This window comes from Maylandia zebra, linkage group LG12 (genome assembly GCF_041146795.1).
Source record: "Maylandia zebra isolate NMK-2024a linkage group LG12, Mzebra_GT3a, whole genome shotgun sequence".
Lineage (NCBI taxonomy): Eukaryota > Metazoa > Chordata > Actinopteri > Cichliformes > Cichlidae > Maylandia > Maylandia zebra.
The window spans coordinates 29,593,082-29,609,989 of NC_135178.1; the positions used below are offsets into that span (position 1 = coordinate 29,593,082).

Below are 16,908 nucleotides of genomic sequence, written 5' to 3' on the forward strand. Positions count from 1 at the left end.
GAGTAAGTGAGAAAAGTCATCATTTCTCGGATATTCTGATGCAACAATACACATTTATTCCGGTACTCTAAAATCCTTGAAACACAATTAAAGGAAATGGAAATTGCAGTAAATCCATAAGTGGAATGTGTGCGTGTGGTGCATCACACACTTGAAAACCTAAGATGAATTTCAACTACAGAAATATGAAAGATCATGTGAAAAAGTTTACCAATCACTCCTAGAGTCGAAGTGACAATAGTGTCTCATCACAATGTGTTTTTTTTTTTATGTTCAAAAATTCTATTCTTTGGAAAGTACTTCAGATTTATGTATACAATTAGCTTAATGTAAATGCCTTGAGCCAGACATTTTGTTTAAGTACTTTACTTTAGAAAAACAGTTTGGGGAAGTGCAAATGATGTCATCTTATAAAAAACCATCGACTTTATGTTGTTGAATAAATAAGACATACAAGAGCAAAAGAGCAGTCTCAATCATACCCATTATATCTACAAATCGATCTATGTGTTTTTATATTACCTGTTTAGATCTACATACAGACCTAGTGCGCAATGTTGCGTCAGAATCTGCTGATGCAATAGACTATTCTGGTAGCGTGAAGGTTACAGTAAGTCGTTAATAAAATGCGAAAAAGGACAGATCATAGTGGCCTCATCACAACGTGTCTTCGTGCGTGTGTGTGTGTGTGTGTGTGTGTGTGTTTGCGATGCTTCTACATCCCGTGCTTCATACAAGGTGCACTGACCAAGTGTTCAGGAGAACAACTGAAATCGAAAATCATTAAATATAAATAAATAAATAAATAAAAATCTAGCTTGATATCGTGATATGTGATTGCATTTCCTTATTGAAATACATAAAATGAGGTTTGGCATTAGACTTTTTAATTAATGGACACAAACTTTGAAAGAAATACGACGTGTTACATCACCCTCCTCTGACAGGAAGCACCGCCCAAGAGCACCGCCTGCAAGCTTGCATCAGAATATCCGGGCAACGTCATCAATCCTTCCCCGGCACCTTGCACCGCTTGCAGTAGATATACCTCAGACTTTATCTCTCGGTTTAAAGTAGGATAGCTTTAAACTCCTTATGGCTGAGAAGACTGTCGTGGATAAAATGAGCGAATTACAAGTGGACGAAGGCAAAAAGGTGAGACTTCAGTCTGTGTTTTAAGTCATGTAAAGCGGTTTGCAGTTAGCCTAGCCTATCGTTAGGACCATGCTGTCATTTAGCCACTCAGTAAGAACTTTTCGGCTAGCTGGCTTTCATGGGGATTTTTGTGTTGGCTTTACTGAAAATTGTTCATCTTAAGGGAACTAGCGAAAGTGTTCATTATTTCATGTTTTTGTTATGAACTTTACCACGGCAACAACAGTTATGTCTATTTGGCTAAGTTGGTTTGGCTAATGTAGCAAATCAGTACACGTACACTAAGGCTCAAGCCGGACTATATTCAGAATTGCGACAGTTTAATATTTCTTTCTATGTTGGTAGGCTCACACACGTCAGACCAGCTTAAGGTATTGAATGACTAGCTTGGGTTCTCCTTCTAAATCGGCACACCCAAGTGCTTTAAGTAGTTGTAACACAGCATTTTGTGCAAGGTTTTGTTATGTTTTGATCTTACTGAATATGCTAAAGTAGCAACAAGAAAGATGTATTTAAAATAACCGATATGTATACATTTTTAATTTGCCCAATATTATCTGCATTCGTTACTATTATTAAATGATCAGTTGGTAGGAGTGTACATTTTACATTTCCATGGAAGCTTTGTCCATGAGACCCTTCAAACATGTTTTTCACCTAGTTTCTTTTTTATAAAAGTTAAATAATTACATGGTGTGATATGTGTACAGGAAGGAACTGGAAGTGGTAAAGATGGAGGAAAGAAGAAGGGTAAAAATGCTGCTGAAGACTCTGGAGGCAGGGCTGAGGTGAGTTATTATATTGTCAGGAAATATATTGTCATGTTGTTCTGCTATTATTAGATCTTGTTTTTCAAGAACATGCATCATGTACTTGTGTAGATCTGTGTCATCTCAAAGCAACCACCCATTGGCTTCAAGATAGTGTTTTTGTTTTTGTTGTTGCTGTTTTTTTTGTAATGACATTATTCAAAACACAGATTCCCTAAAAAAAATTTGACCCAATGATTGTTACATAAAAAATAAATACAATTAAAACTGCAATGAGTAGACAGAAGAAATGACAATGAAAGGCTTGCTTATCTACTCTCTTTTATTTTACTTTTTTCAGCTGTCACCACAGCCTCAATACATTGAGGAACGTCTTACTTTGTACACAAAGCTGAAAGCAGAGCATGATGCTCTGATGGCAGAAAGAGCTGCAAAGGATAGCAAACCTATCAAGGTTACTCTGCCTGATGGAAAGGTTGTTGAGGCGGAGTCCTGGAAGACCACACCGTACAAGGTGGCCTGTGGCATCAGGTCAGTGCTACAGAATGTACTTTTTCAAAGATGACCCCCTTTTTGTATTTCCTGTAATCATTTTTAGTTTCTAATGGCTTCACAACTCTAAAGGCAAAATTGGAAGCAGCTGGAAATCACACTTGTCAACTTTTGACTGTCTGCTGAAGACAAGAAAATAATGGGGTAAAAAAGCAAAACTTGGTTTGGTTTTGCTTGGAATGTTATCCCTTAGTACCATCCAATGTAAAGTGATTGTAAAAAGGGGTACACATGAACATAAATTTTGGCAGCTACATAACAATCATTGGGGGGGAGGCTATCCATGTGTTTGGTTTTTTTTTTTTTTTTTTTTTTTTTTCCCATTTCATAATCTTTTTATAGATGACAAATGTCTCAGCCCCAAGACTTAAAAAGTAATTTAAGTATTTGTTTTCTTTAAATTGCACTGGACTGTTAATGGCATTATTAGCACGCAGTGTATATCCCTGTCAGTAAAAACACACATTGTAAGGCCGATATAATTACATTTGGAATGATCAATTCTCAATGTAAAACAAAATATTTAGGTTCTGTGTAGGGTGGGTAAATATCAGGATTTACTGGCAGTACACTTCTCATTACTAGTCATAGTGAAACCACCCAATGAAATCCACATATAATGAAACTTAAGTGTTTTAGTCCTACTTTTCATAATACTACAAACGTGTACATATTAACTAGATCATTAACTACACTCTACAAAAAATATTGAGGCATGCTTCTTAATTGTTGCATTCATGTGTTTTCACTCTGCCTTTACAAAGATTTGTGGGAGGAAACAAATGTTAGAGTTAGCTCATTAAATTTGAGTGTGATACTGTTGCAATAGGAAATTTCTTCCCTCTGAGATATTCGACTATCAACTGTGTCATTAAGTGGCAGAGCACGTAAAGTTACAGACTGGGGTCACAGAGTGCTGAGGTGCATAAAGGTTAACAACACACTGTTGATTCAGTAACTGCAGAGCCCAAAGCTTCCTCTGGAATTAACATCATCACCAGGAGCTTCCTAGCTTGGGTTTTCATGGCAGCTTCTGTAGTTTTGTGTAGGTGGCCCAGTACTTTTTGTGCTATGTCATTTAATATAAAAGTTTGCATTTCATCATATTTGTCCAGGCATTTACTCATATAATGATAAAATATGTGATGTCTTTGTTCTCTTGTTGGCCATTTCTCAATAAGGTAGAACAGAAATTCTGCTAATCACAAGGATATGGCAGAGCTATTCCCAAACTCCCTCTCCACATGTCTGAGTGTGAGAAAATAAAAGGCAAATTGTGTTGTGCTACATAAATAAGCATTTGCCATTTTATTTCTGTGTCTGTACATTATTGTGATGTAGACTATTTGTGTCTTGTGTTCAGTCAAGGCCTTGCTGACAACACGGTGATTGCCAAAGTAAACGATAGTGTATGGGACCTGGACAGACCTTTAGAAGAAGACTGCAGCCTTCAGTTGCTCAAGTTTGATGACGAGGAAGCTCAAGCTGTAAGTCAGATTTTTCTTTTCTCTCCCTGCTTGTACTACATTGTTTAGAAGCATAGTTTTGGAAATTGATGCTCAACATCTTCTGGATACACAGCGTCATGCTCGCTAAACATCAAAGCTTCAGTTACCTTTTGCTTTGTAAAAGCCATATTTATATACTTGCAAAATCTTCTTTTTTTCTTTTTACACAGGTGTTTTGTTTTCAAAGCATGCAGTTAAAGCCTCAGTTCTCAGTGTATTAATTTATAATGTGCATTTTCTTTTGGGTCTCCTTTGTGCAGTTCCTCAGAATTCAATGACTGGTGTTCCTGGTGTGAATTTGATAAGCAGTGTCACTAGTTCCTTGTTTTTAAACTGGTTTTATAATACTGGCTTCATTCTTTTGTATTGTCAGCTTTTTCTCTGCTCTTTGTCATTAACAAGGAATCTGTTCAGTGTCACAACCTTGATATTTCCCCTTAAAAGTCTTAGTAACACAAACGGTTTGAATACTCCTGTTTTCTAAATTTGCCAAAACTTCTGTATTTTCATTAGGTTTACTGGCACTCCAGTGCTCATATCATGGGTGAAGCAATGGAAAGGGTGTATGGGGGCTGCCTCTGCTACGGTCCCCCTATCGAGAATGGCTTCTACTATGACATGTTCCTAGAAAACAATGAGTGAGTTTCGTATGCTCTAAGTTCAGAGTTTCTGTCTAATTAGTGGTGTTAGTCTGCATCCAGTGATATTTTTGGTCTGTACCTCAGGGCTTAGCAGCTGTCAATCTGGTTTACTGTCTTCAGACCAGAAGCAAACACAAAACAGACAGATTGTAACTACACTAATGCTGTCTAGCTGGGGCTATGTGTGGGGACTGAAAAACATCTTTCTACATATTTCTGTTGGAATAACAAGTCTATTCAAATTAAACAACGAGAAACAACTTAAGGGAAGCTTTGAAAGGGGGATTGAGACACCTTCAGAAATTTCAACAAGTTTTCCTCATAAACAACTTCTTAACTTGACCTTTTTGGATCCACGTCTCTCTGCTTTAGGCTGCAGGAAAGCTTGAGCAGTGCTGTCTAATTAATTCTACAACCTCCTTAATGAAGCCATTTTATGCTAATGGAATTCTTGGAGACTGTTTTCTTTTTTACAAGGATATTTTGACATTGCGTAAGCCCTAAAGCCGAGGACTTTAAAGTAGTTGCCCATCCTTGGATGAGGTTATCTGTATTACGAAGACTTAAGAATTATTCTGTTGGACAAAAGTCTGTTCTCATGGTTAAATATCTGGTCACATCCATGCTGCCCTTTGGAAAGCATGGCAGACTAAATTTAGCAGTGGAGGCAGTTTGCATATTAATGTGGGGTTTTAAGTGAGAAAGTGTTCAGTGTGCAGTTCTTGGTGTGATTTCTTGATGTTTTGGACAGGGGTGTATCGAGCAATGACTTCCCCTGTCTGGAGAGTTTGTGCAAGAAAATCATCAAGGAGAAGCAGCCGTTTGAGAGGCTCGAGATAAAGAAGGAAACTCTCTTGGAAATGTTCAAGGTATCTTTAAACAACAGCACACGAATATGGAACAAAAATTCAATTGATTTGATGATTTTTTTTTTTTTAAACATAATCTTTTGTTTTTTTCTAGTACAACACGTTTAAGTGCCGCATTCTGAATGAGAAAGTCACCACTCCCACTACCACAGTCTACAGGTGGGTCAGTGAATGTAATAGTATCCTGGTGATATATTCTTTTTTTGTTTGTTTGTTTGTTAATCTCAAGCAAATCAAATAAAAAAACCAGATGCACTTTATTACAGGTGCCTCAGACTTTAACTATCATCCAAAACAATTTTTTAAAAATACCGTAATGTGACTATGATATGTGTGTATATATATTATTTATTTAAATTTGAAAGAGATATTGATTTGCAACTGCACTACTTAATTGGTTAAAGATGCTGTGTTTAGTTCTTTCTGTCACAGACTGGGTCGACATTTCGGCGCTACATTCAAAACACAGCTGGTTCTCCTAGTCAGTATTTATTTTAAATATAGAACAAAACAGGTGACTAAGTGAACTAAAGCTACAATATTTTCCATTTCAGATGTGGTCCCTTAATTGATTTATGCCGGGGACCTCATGTGAGACACACTGGAAAAATCAAGGCACTCAAGATACACAAGGTTAGACTTTTTGCTATCAGCCGTGTAAATTTATTGAACAAACTTGCAGTTAACAATATATGTGGATATAAGAGAGATTTAAAATACTGGAGTCTGTGTCCTGAATGTCTGGCTGTAAGCACATTTGTCCCTATTTTTAGAGCAGAGTTACCCTTTGTTTTATCCCCAAGGGATTTGATGGACCCAAAAGAATGATGAAAAAGCTTACGTACTCCCTTTTGTGTGCTAGAATTCATCCACATACTGGGAGGGAAAGGCGGACATGGAAACCCTCCAGAGGATCTATGGAATCTCCTTTCCTGACCCCAAAATGCTTAAAGACTGGGAAAAGTTTCAGGAGGAGGCCAAGAACAGAGATCACCGCAAACTAGGCCGGGTAAGAATTGAAATGTAAATGAGCTGTGAGTTAGGAAAATGGTCTCTTACAGGTTTCACTGTTCGCAGTCTCTTGGTATTGCAAGAAGAAAATTTGAAATGTACAGAGTAAAGTACTCAAACTAGTTTTTGAACAGTGTGAAAACATGTATGATCTTTAAATCGGTTAATAGCATGTGTAAATAAGTTTTATTTAGTGAATTGTTTGGTAAGCTCATAAACTGATTGTCACATACTGACATTAATATAGCATGATGGAAAAATATCCATGAAGCAGATTTTAGTTTGCTGGTTATTGAAAGAAAACCCATAGTCGTCAGCTCAGAGTGTAGGGTGTTGCAGCCATATTTTCAGTGTGATGAAGGCGTGGAAAAGGGCACATACCTAGACAAACCCTATTTAAAGCTTAAATATGTCACGAGGTGTCTTCAAATTGAAACCAGTTTGACTTGTTTGATGGCTCTTTTTAATTTTCTGTCTCTAACAAACCCTATTTTCTTTTTACATTCAGGAGCAGGACCTGTTCTTCTTCCATGACCTGAGTCCAGGGAGCTGCTTTTTCCTGCCTAAGGGAGCCTTCATCTACAACACCCTGATTGAGTTCATCAGAGTAAGGCTGAGTTGTCAGACCCACTGATAATTACTGTGATCTAACACTGAGCTTGGAGATGTAGAAAAAAGAGAGGTTATTAGGGAGAAAGTTTACATTTGCAGGAGGAAGAAGAAGAAGTTCTGCGATGATGAAAATGGCTTTATAATGCACACAAGAAAAAAACGCTCCAATTTAAGCCATGTGTCATATACTTTAATACAGAGAACTAAAAAGGGATTGGTAATGTTTTGATAATACAGCATTAAATCAGTGTCTTAAGCAAAGGCCAGATGAATAGGAAAATAATTCATGTTTTCTTTCCACAACAGTAATGCTGTAAATGGAAGCTTGACACATCCAATTTATGCTTATTTAATAAAATATTGTTTTGGCCAGGTAATAGAAAAGCATTGCTCAATGTGATGTTTACCTTCTGACACACAAATTCACTTGTGAATCTCAGAAAAGCTTATTATTATCCAACACTTATTTAAAATATATTGAAACACTGACAGCATTAAAGGAAAGCTTTATTTACACCTGTTCTATTATACAGACACATAAAAGTCAATCTTTTTCAAAGCATTTATTTTCCTGGGTTTCCAGTCAGTGCAGTCATAATAGAAAACACATTCAAGGCAATTTCACTTAAATAGATTTCTGACTGAGCAGATTTGGAATAATGAGATTTGTTTTGTTCAAAAAACAAAAAATGGTTCTGCATTCTGCTTTCACAAACAACAAAACACCGAAAACATATCAGCAGATATCAGGATTTAAAAGAAATGACAGATTATTTTATAATATCATCTGTCTTTCTGATTCGAACAAACCAATCAGCTCATGGTGAATTAAAGCAATACAAAAGTGAATACCCTTATATTTCAGTTTTTTCCCCAAACTCTTCATAATATATGAACAAACAGGAGAATGCAAATATGCAGCAGTATAAACATGTTTGCTTGCAGAGTTGTTTACCATTTTATTTATGCATACGTCCCTTATTAGAGAGTCTCCAGGTGTTGACAGAAACCACTTCAGCCAGTTGTTTGTAGAGGTGATGGATACACAGAATTGTGAAGCTGAGCTTTTTGGAAGACTTTGTGAGAAAACATTGTCACGTTCATTGCCAGAGTGAGTACAGGAAGAGGGGCTTCCAGGAGGTTGTGACTCCCAATGTCTACAACAGCAAACTCTGGCAGACATCTGGGCATTGGCAGCACTACAGCGAGAACATGTTCTCCTTCGAGGTGGAAAAGGAGATCTTCGCTCTCAAGCCCATGAACTGCCCTGGACACTGGTGAGACTTCTGTTTCCTCACAATCAGAGTTGTTGTCAGGTATAGTTTCAGTTTTAAAGGGCAACTACAAAAGAATGAGGGAAAGAAAAACACTCCTTTTAATGCACAGTGTAGCAAGTGTTGCCTGTAGTGTGAAATATTTATTTTTTTAATACTTGTAATCAGAAGTAACTGCTTGTTGAAGGAAGAGCTGTGTATTACATACATGTCCATTACCATTAAATAAACTCGGACTGCTGTCACAAAAGAAAATGCTTGTCAGCCAGTTCAGCTCAATGTTTGCTGTGTTTTCAGTTGTTGGCCGAGGACACTTGCTGCTGCATTGCAGTGCAAAGAAGCAGACTGCAGTTATTTGTATTCACATCTTTTATCTCTTTCCACTCGTTCAGACTTTTGGTTGTCCACAAAGATGACCTCTCTGAAAATCACACTGTAATCAAAATTGATCTTCAAAGTGTTGAATATCAGTTAAATCAAATATTACACTCAGGTTTTCACAGCAGAGCATTTTTTAGGTATTGTGATTACTCTAGGTATAAGTTGGCAGTTGCATCTTTGTGTATTTTATACATATGTTTGTTTGGCACCAGTTTGATGTTTGATCACCGGCCTCGCTCCTGGAGAGAGCTGCCTTTTCGCATGGCCGACTTTGGTGTCCTGCACAGGAACGAGCTGTCAGGAGCTCTGACTGGCCTCACCCGTGTCCGCCGCTTCCAGCAGGACGATGCTCACATCTTCTGCTCCATGGACCAGGTGAGATGTGCATTGAAATGTGTACAACACACATTTTGGCTTTATATGAGCCCGATGAGACCAGTAAAAATTGTTTTACACTTAAAAATCTGTTTACAGTCTTGGCGTTTCCCACTAGGTATGTGGGGCCAAAAAATTATTTAAAGGATACGTAGGATGCTAATTTCCGATTAGTAGAGCAGCTTTGCATCCTACTTCAATATAATGGATATTTACGCATGGATGATCGGTTCACTTTAAAGGCAATTGTTACTGGTTGAGTGCGAAGCCTTCAGTTGAGACTGAAGAAAAGTAAAATAAATCTGAGTGTCGCATACACCCCTCCTGAACTGTCAGCAGTTGGGTTTCTTTTAACAAAAAAGACAATACCCCTGACTCTGCTATATCAACTTTTGTTTCCTCCTTTAAAGCATGACCATGTTCAGTGTTATTTGACTGAAATACTAAATTCATTACTCTTTAGAAAAGGATACCATTCATACCAGTGTAATATTTTAAGTCACATTTATTACTGAAATACTTTCTAAAAAACGTTTTAATTTTTAATACATTTCCAAAGAACGGCACAGTTGTAACTGGTGCAAACAAACAATATTTGGAAAGACCAAAAAAGTTTCTTAATTTTTCGGTTCATAAGTCTTATTACAGCAGCCGTGATCACACTGATTAATTTTCTCCGTGAAGGCACTGGATTGGATGTTTAATTATTTTGATTGCACTTGTGCACAAATTATTTCATTTTTAATTTTTCTCTTTCATTGCAGCAGCTGGAAAGCACTGCTTGTAGTCGTTTTTGTTTGTTTGTTTTTTGTTGCTGTTTGTGGTGGTGTGGTTTTGTTTTTGTTGTTGTTTTGGGTTGTTTTTTTCCCCCCCAGTATTTAGAATCATGCAAAACAGACTGCAGGAGATATGCTCTTATGTTGCATTAAATTGATAATCAGTGACTTCAGCACATGGTTTACATAGAAAAGAAAGCAATCATTTTCCTTTCAGTTATTCTTATCGTGTATTTTCCTTCACCTTCAAAGCACTCACTCGTTATTTATTTATTTATTTTTTTCAATTATGATGAAATCTTTGTGGTTGTTAGTTTTTGGGTTTTGTTGTTGTTGTTGTTTTTAAATAAACCAAAAGTTGAGCATCTTATCAAACAAAATAATTAGGTTTCCTTCTCTAGCTATCCTAACACAAACAAACATGAAATCAGCAGCAGAAATTACATTTGTAGCCATGTCCAGATGGATGATGCAAACACTATTGCTTTTTTGTTTTCTTTCTTTTATCACTGACCTCAGATTGAGTCCGAGATCAAGGGATGCCTGGACTTCCTGCGGACTGTTTATGATGTCTTTGGCTTCACTTTTAAACTCAACCTTTCCACGAGACCAGAGAAGTTCCTGGGAGACCCAGAGGTCTGGGACCAAGCAGAGAAGGTATTCAAAAGGCCTCTAGCTTCACTACATGTAGAAAATAAGAAAACGCTCAGTCAGTGTCTCACTGGAACATTAAGATTCTGATGTGAGACATTGTTAAGATGTAAATTCTAGCGCCACTCCACTGACAGCGAATGGAGAAGTGAGACTTGCAGACCCTAAGTACATTTATATTTTAATGAGGTTTTTTTTGTGGACTTGCAATCATGTCTGAAGAAGGGTTTTTTACGCTTTGAAACCGTCCACATATTGTTGCTTTAACTGTCTGCTTTTGCTGCCAAATCAAGTTCACAAGTTCTGTATTTTACATCTGTAGTTCGGCTCTAATTTGCTCAGCTTGTCTTTTAAACAAGCATAAACAAATAATAGAAGTGAGTTGGACTGAGTCATAATTAGGCTTTATTGCTCGGTGTTGTGGGTAACAGCGTTGCAGCTTTTCATGAATGACATCAAGCATCTCTGCTGGGACAACTTGAATTGTAGGAGATGAATCTGTAGAGCCACTGTTAAATGATGGTTACTAAATGCCACATATATACTGCATTGTTGTTCCCACAGCACTAGTCCATGAAGGACATAAAGTGTTTATTTGTCTGGCAAGCCTGTGCTGGCTGCCTTTGAATGGTTGAAAAAGTTTGACTGATGTAAAGCATGTGTTGAATTAACTTTCACACGGCCTTTACTCTTCTCTTTATCTGATTGCAGAGGTATTTTATTTCAGCAGTCGGATAACTATTTCATCTGCACATTGCCACACTCGATTCATGTCACAAAGATGTTCAATTATGTTTTCCTCTAAGTGGTTTTTTGTTTGTTTTTTTTTTACTCTGTTGGAAACTTTCATCTGGCAGAATAAGCTGATACATTTTGTACCTTGTTGTCACCACTTCATTGATTTTTTTTTTTTTAATCATGATTTTGTTTTTTGTGGTGGCGGGTTTGTCATTATAATCTAGTGCAGTCTTCTTGGTGGAGGTTCAAGATACATCCTCTGTTTTTTTTATAACGGAAAATGTTCAAATGTTTTAAACCCATGAGCCACTAGAAAATATGGTTTACATTTTTGTTCTCAGGCACTGATAAATTACCATGAACTGTAGCTACACTCATTCTTGAATAGATAGAACATAATAGCAGGGTAGAAGAAGAGAAAAGCATACTTACTCTTTATTACTGGCTCTGTCTGCCCTTCTGTTTTTCAATTTATGGGTATTGTAGAAACCTGAAAGAGTTCCTTTTCCTTTCTGCTCCCTTTTTACAGTCACTGGTGTCATCATTCAGTTCTCAGTCCTTCCGTTTTTAATTTAATTTTCAAGCATATCTTTTGTCTGCTGGGAGAAAAGCATTACTGATGGAAGTTATTTTTAGGCTATTTCATTATCAATAAATTGATTGGTTACAGTTACTATTAAAGTTTTAAAGACTGTAGTTTGCTGATAAGTAGCACACTACAAATATAATTCAAATGCTACAGTATAAAAATTAAATGTACTGTATCTTACTGACTGCACATGTTAATTATGGGCTGCTGCTATCTTTTTCTAATTAACAGTTAGTCACAGTTCTTAGAATAGAAATAAAAGCCATAAAAAATATCAGCTTGCAAGTTGAACAGCTGTCTTACTTAACCTGTCATCTGAAGAAAGCACTCTTTAAATGCAGCACTGACTTTTAATGATTAATGTGTCCCACACAAAGGTGGAAAATTATACACACAAAAGTGACTGGGGAACTTGGCATCGTGCTTGGAAGAAACTGCTGCATATTTCCCTCAGCTCGTTACTTCCCACAAGCAACCATAAAATATTATTGAGACGTTAGCATTTCTCAGTTCAGTGATTAGTTCCAGATGAAGAAAAGGTCAGGTCTAAAGGAGGAGCCTTGCTTAACACCTCTGTTTACCTGCACGTTTGTCAGAAACTGACATGGTAATAAAGCAGTTATTGTTTGTATTTACAGCAACTGGAGAATAGCTTGAATGAATTCGGAGAGAAATGGGTTCTAAACCCAGGTGACGGAGCTTTCTACGGACCCAAGGTGAGCTGTGCGCTGCACTAATGATGTAGCTAAACTGTGGAACTGCAGAAGGGTCGCTTTTGATCACAAGTCTTTTGTCTGCAGATCGACATTCAGATCAAGGATGCCATTGGTCGATACCATCAGTGCGCTACTATTCAGCTCGATTTCCAGCTCCCGATCCGCTTCAACCTCACGTTTGTCAGGTAACGACAAGTTTTATATGTTGGGTAATTAAATTTATGGCCCATGGGATAAGCTAAAGTGTCAGTGAGAAAGCAGGAAATCCAGTAACCAAATAGCGATGAGTAATATTCTTAATATGTAAATAAACCCCCTGACTTGGAGACAGTTAACTTGTCTGCCAAAAAAACATTACAAAATTATCTGTCTTCATTACAGCTTTATGACAATACCCAGTAATAAAGCTTATAAGTGCAAGACCAACAAAAAGGAGCACCACCATAGCAATTATCTGTTTCTCTTTATAGTGCTTAAAATGTATAAAGTCTAGAAGCAGAGCTCCCCCCCCCCACCCCCCAGGGAAATTTTACCAGTTATGCAAGTCTCACCTATTATTATACATCTCACGATTCAGGTCATATTGTTGTCTTTTCAAACTGTCTTTAATTGGTCATTTCTTCACTGTTGTTGCATCACTTCATAAACTGTTTAAATTACATTAGGTGATGTTTGTCAGTAGCTAATTAAATGATCTGTTGCCTTGAAAATTTACCTTGGTAAATAATTAACCTGTAAAGCATAATTGAAAGTATTAGTAGAAGCTGGCAGTTGGAGTTTGAGTTTTACACATCATGTCGTGCACTGAGTGCCATCTTTCACAAAAGGGCAGTGGCTGCATGAAAATTAATTTAGATGTTTTATTTCTGTCTGGGGGGAGGTGAATAAGGTGACATCACAATATAAAATTGAGAATTAGATAAAAGACACTCTAGTCATTAAATAGCATATGCTGTCCTCACCTGTTTGTTAATTGGCCCTCCATCATTTTCTATTGATTGCTTTTTGTAAGTCCCTCACTTAAAACAAACATAAGTCTGAGTTTTGTCCTGTATAAATGGTTGTGTTTGCTGAGGGGAAATTTTCACTCTGTTATTTTTTTTTTTCCTTTCCAACAACCTTTGTAGCCACGATGGTGACGACAAGAAGAGACCTGTGATCATCCACAGAGCAATCCTGGGATCAGTAGAGAGGATGATCGCTATTCTCACTGAAAACTACGGGGGCAAATGGTTTGTAAACAATCAGTTTAAAAAGGTTGATTTGTGAAGTAGCACCATTCTTGATTTTTGACATTTTTGGTTTATTGCTGTTCTTTCAGACTGTTCCCATGATTTCTTGATTAATGGGCTAGAAATGGAAGCATGACAGCTCAGTGGGGGGTGGGCGGGTGACATTTTTTTTTACATGGGTTTCTGGCAGACGGGCAGGTTTCTGGCCTGTTTTTTAATAATCAGCTAAATGCAAATATGTCCTCCTCTGTTTCAGGCCTCTGTGGCTCTCTCCTCGTCAAGTGATGGTTGTACCCGTGGGACCAACCTGTGAAGAGTATGCTGAGAAAGTAAGAACTGACCTTGGCTGCTTCCGTATTTACATTTAAAGGACATTACAAACAGCACCCTCAGGCTGTTGAGCACTTTAATTTAACTTTATACATATTTTGTTATGTTATCACAGACTGGAGTCATTCAGTACTGCAGTATTTAAGGATCATTAGTTTCGTCTCTATTAAACTACTGCATGCTTTGCCGAAATTCAGCCTGCTTTGTTGCCTCAGCTTTTAAGTGTATAATTTTTTAATATTTCTGAATCAAGTCATGCAGGTTTTCGTGAAGCTGTCACACAATGTTTTATTTAAAATTAAAATTAAAGCAATGCTCTGCTACTTAATTAGGATGTTAGTTCATAAATACTAATGGATTTTTCTTCTGAACGTTTTTTGTTTTGATTACAATTTAATTATTTGACATTGGCCTAATCATGGCGAGCACAATGTTATCACACCTAATAAAACTGACTGTCAGAGCTATGAAAATAAAACTCGGTTTGTATTAATGTTTGCTTAGCTTTTAACATGTGTTGGGGACATTCTGGTTGGATATCGTTGGTGCTGAACATATTTGTAAAGGTGGTCTATAGTCCCAATATTGTAATGGGAAAAGAGAACAGCCCCACAGTCCACTGTGATTGTAATGGTTTCTGTAATATGATCTTTATTCTGTTCAGACTAAAATGTGTAACATCTACAGACTTTTTCTTGTAAGCAAATGAATTAATTTCCAAAACGTTCCTGGACTGTTTTAAGTGTTGGTTGTTTCTCTCATTAATGTGGCAGATCAAGCAGGAATTCCACAGCAGCGGCCTCATGACTGACGTGGATCTCGACCCCAGCTGCACCCTGAACAAAAAGATCAGAAATGCACAGTTGGCGCAGTATAACTTCATCCTGGGTCAGTGGCAACACACATTTGTTTCAGTCTTGTCTGTTATTCCTGTCCTTATCGCTTTCTCACTGACCATCTAGATATTGATTTTCCTTCTCTCCCTTTTTGTCTTTGCATGTTTCCCTGTTTGGAAAGTGGTGGGAGAGAAGGAGAAGACGAGCAACACAGTGAACGTACGCACCCGAGACAACAAAGTCCACGGCGAGCACAGTGTGGAGGAGTGCATCAAGCGCCTCAAACAGCTCAAGACCTCCAGGTGTCGGAACGCCGAAGAGGAATTCTAAGAAATCAAAAAACAGTTCCTTGAGTAACATGGGGGTAAAAGGTTGAAATATGTTTTTGATAGGGAATAAAACTGCCTTCAATGTTTTGTCTTTGCTCTTCTTAAATGATTTTTCTGGTATCTTCCTTTTGCTATTTTATATCACTGTTTTTAGTTGTCAAATCACATCGTTAGTATAATTTTCCCTATTCATTGTTCTTAGACAAAATCCAGCTGGTGGGAATGTAATGTGGGGATGTCTTTGAAAGGTTTTCAGACCACTGCTATGAATAAACCAGAGAACATTTTCCAAATGTAATGAAAAGAAGAGTATGAAATGAGGATGATCTGATATCCTCGTGTTGGTGTTGTTCCCAGATCATCATGAAAATGTTGTTCCAGGTTCAACATTGCTGTGACGTTATTTTTTTTGCTCGCCAAGCCATTCGTGCATTTATGAAATTCCAATGTTGCAAGGACAATATCAATTCTGCTTACTGTTTATTAAAGGGTTACGGTTAGGGTTAGGGTCAGGGTCCGTTGATCGGCGGACAGAGGCGGTTTCACGCAGCTTTAGAACAGTTTTTTGTTTTACGTCGCTTTTTCCCGAAGTCGCAAAAGTATGACGTCACAACATTCTGATTGGTCACTTGCAATGTTGATCCTGGAACAACATTTAGTATGATGATCTGGGAACAACACCAACACGAGGATATCAGATCAACCATGAAATGACTTGTACCTCAACTGTCAGTGTGTATCACTCGTTATTTCTTCAGGGAATTGTACTTTAGTTACAATTTTGATAATTAAATCATCTATCCTCGACAGTTGTACCCTGTGGGTTTTTTTTTTTTTTTGTATTGTAGAAGCAGATTGTTGTTTGCCCAACAGTCACCCAGAAAATGTACAAATTAGACAAGTTTGAGTTCAGAAAAGTAAAAAAAAAAAAAAAAAAAATCCAGCACCAAGTTACAAGTCAACAAGAATCTAAATTTCAAAGCTGAAATGAGATGGCTGATGATGATGCTGGTGGGGTGGAAGTGCGGAGATTGTAAAGGGAATATATCCATGTGTAAAAACCGGATCCTTATCACCATCCTCCACTCGTGCATCAGCAGTGTGCTGGCAGGTACACACCTGATGCTATTTATTACACGCTTACTGAGCTTTGGGACCATTTACTGTGCCTGTCTGTGCTGTTAGACTAACGGATGAGTGAGGAAGTTTTATTTAAACACTGGGAAACGCTTCCAGTTACCTATAACCAGTGTGATAATACATGCAGAGAGGATTAAACAAATAAATGTCGCTTCTGCACTTTCACTGCATGTTGATTGTGTTTACTGCACAATCTGTATTGCACCCAACTTGAGTTTGGGGATCATTATTATTCCGGCCACTAGTGGGTGCCATATCTGTGTGTTTTACTTACACAGCTGGAACAGACAAATGAAGACAGGTCTAAAAAGTATGTGCTTTGTATCAATCCCAAAGGATTGAAATTGTAGAAAAAATGGCAACAAACATTATGTACAATAATCTAAAAATACTTTCATTAACCGTTGCATTTATTTGTTCACT

At 37.4% G+C, this 16,908-nt stretch overlaps 1 protein-coding gene across 1 annotated transcript; it reads left to right on the plus strand.

Annotated features, from left to right (window-relative positions):
- The first annotated feature begins 987 nt into the window (after nt 1-987).
- On the plus strand, nt 988-16,152 carry tars1 (threonyl-tRNA synthetase 1). Its single transcript, XM_004546932.4, has 19 exons — nt 988-1,155; nt 1,866-1,943; nt 2,266-2,456; nt 3,841-3,964; nt 4,499-4,623; nt 5,378-5,495; nt 5,590-5,654; nt 6,050-6,128; nt 6,358-6,504; nt 7,015-7,113; nt 8,229-8,395; nt 8,986-9,148; nt 10,444-10,581; nt 12,541-12,618; nt 12,703-12,803; nt 13,746-13,850; nt 14,107-14,179; nt 14,954-15,068; nt 15,198-16,152. The coding sequence occupies exons 1-19, from the start codon at nt 1,096-1,098 to the stop codon at nt 15,344-15,346; spliced, it is 2,175 nt and encodes a 724-aa protein (XP_004546989.1). The 5' UTR covers nt 988-1,095; the 3' UTR covers nt 15,347-16,152.
- The last annotated feature ends 756 nt before the right edge of the window (nt 16,153-16,908 follow it).

Bases quoted from the DNA above. Each gene is read 5' to 3' on its own strand.
- tars1 (XM_004546932.4), top strand. From the start codon at position 1,096: ATGGCTGAGAAGACTGTCGTGGATAAAATGAGCGAATTACAAGTGGAC. The intron at 5,496-5,589 runs GTATCTTTAAAC...GTTTTTTTCTAG, and splicing joins CTCTCTTGGAAATGTTCAAG to TACAACACGTTTAAGTGCCG. The intron at 6,129-6,357 runs GTTAGACTTTTT...TTTGTGTGCTAG, and splicing joins AGGCACTCAAGATACACAAG to AATTCATCCACATACTGGGA.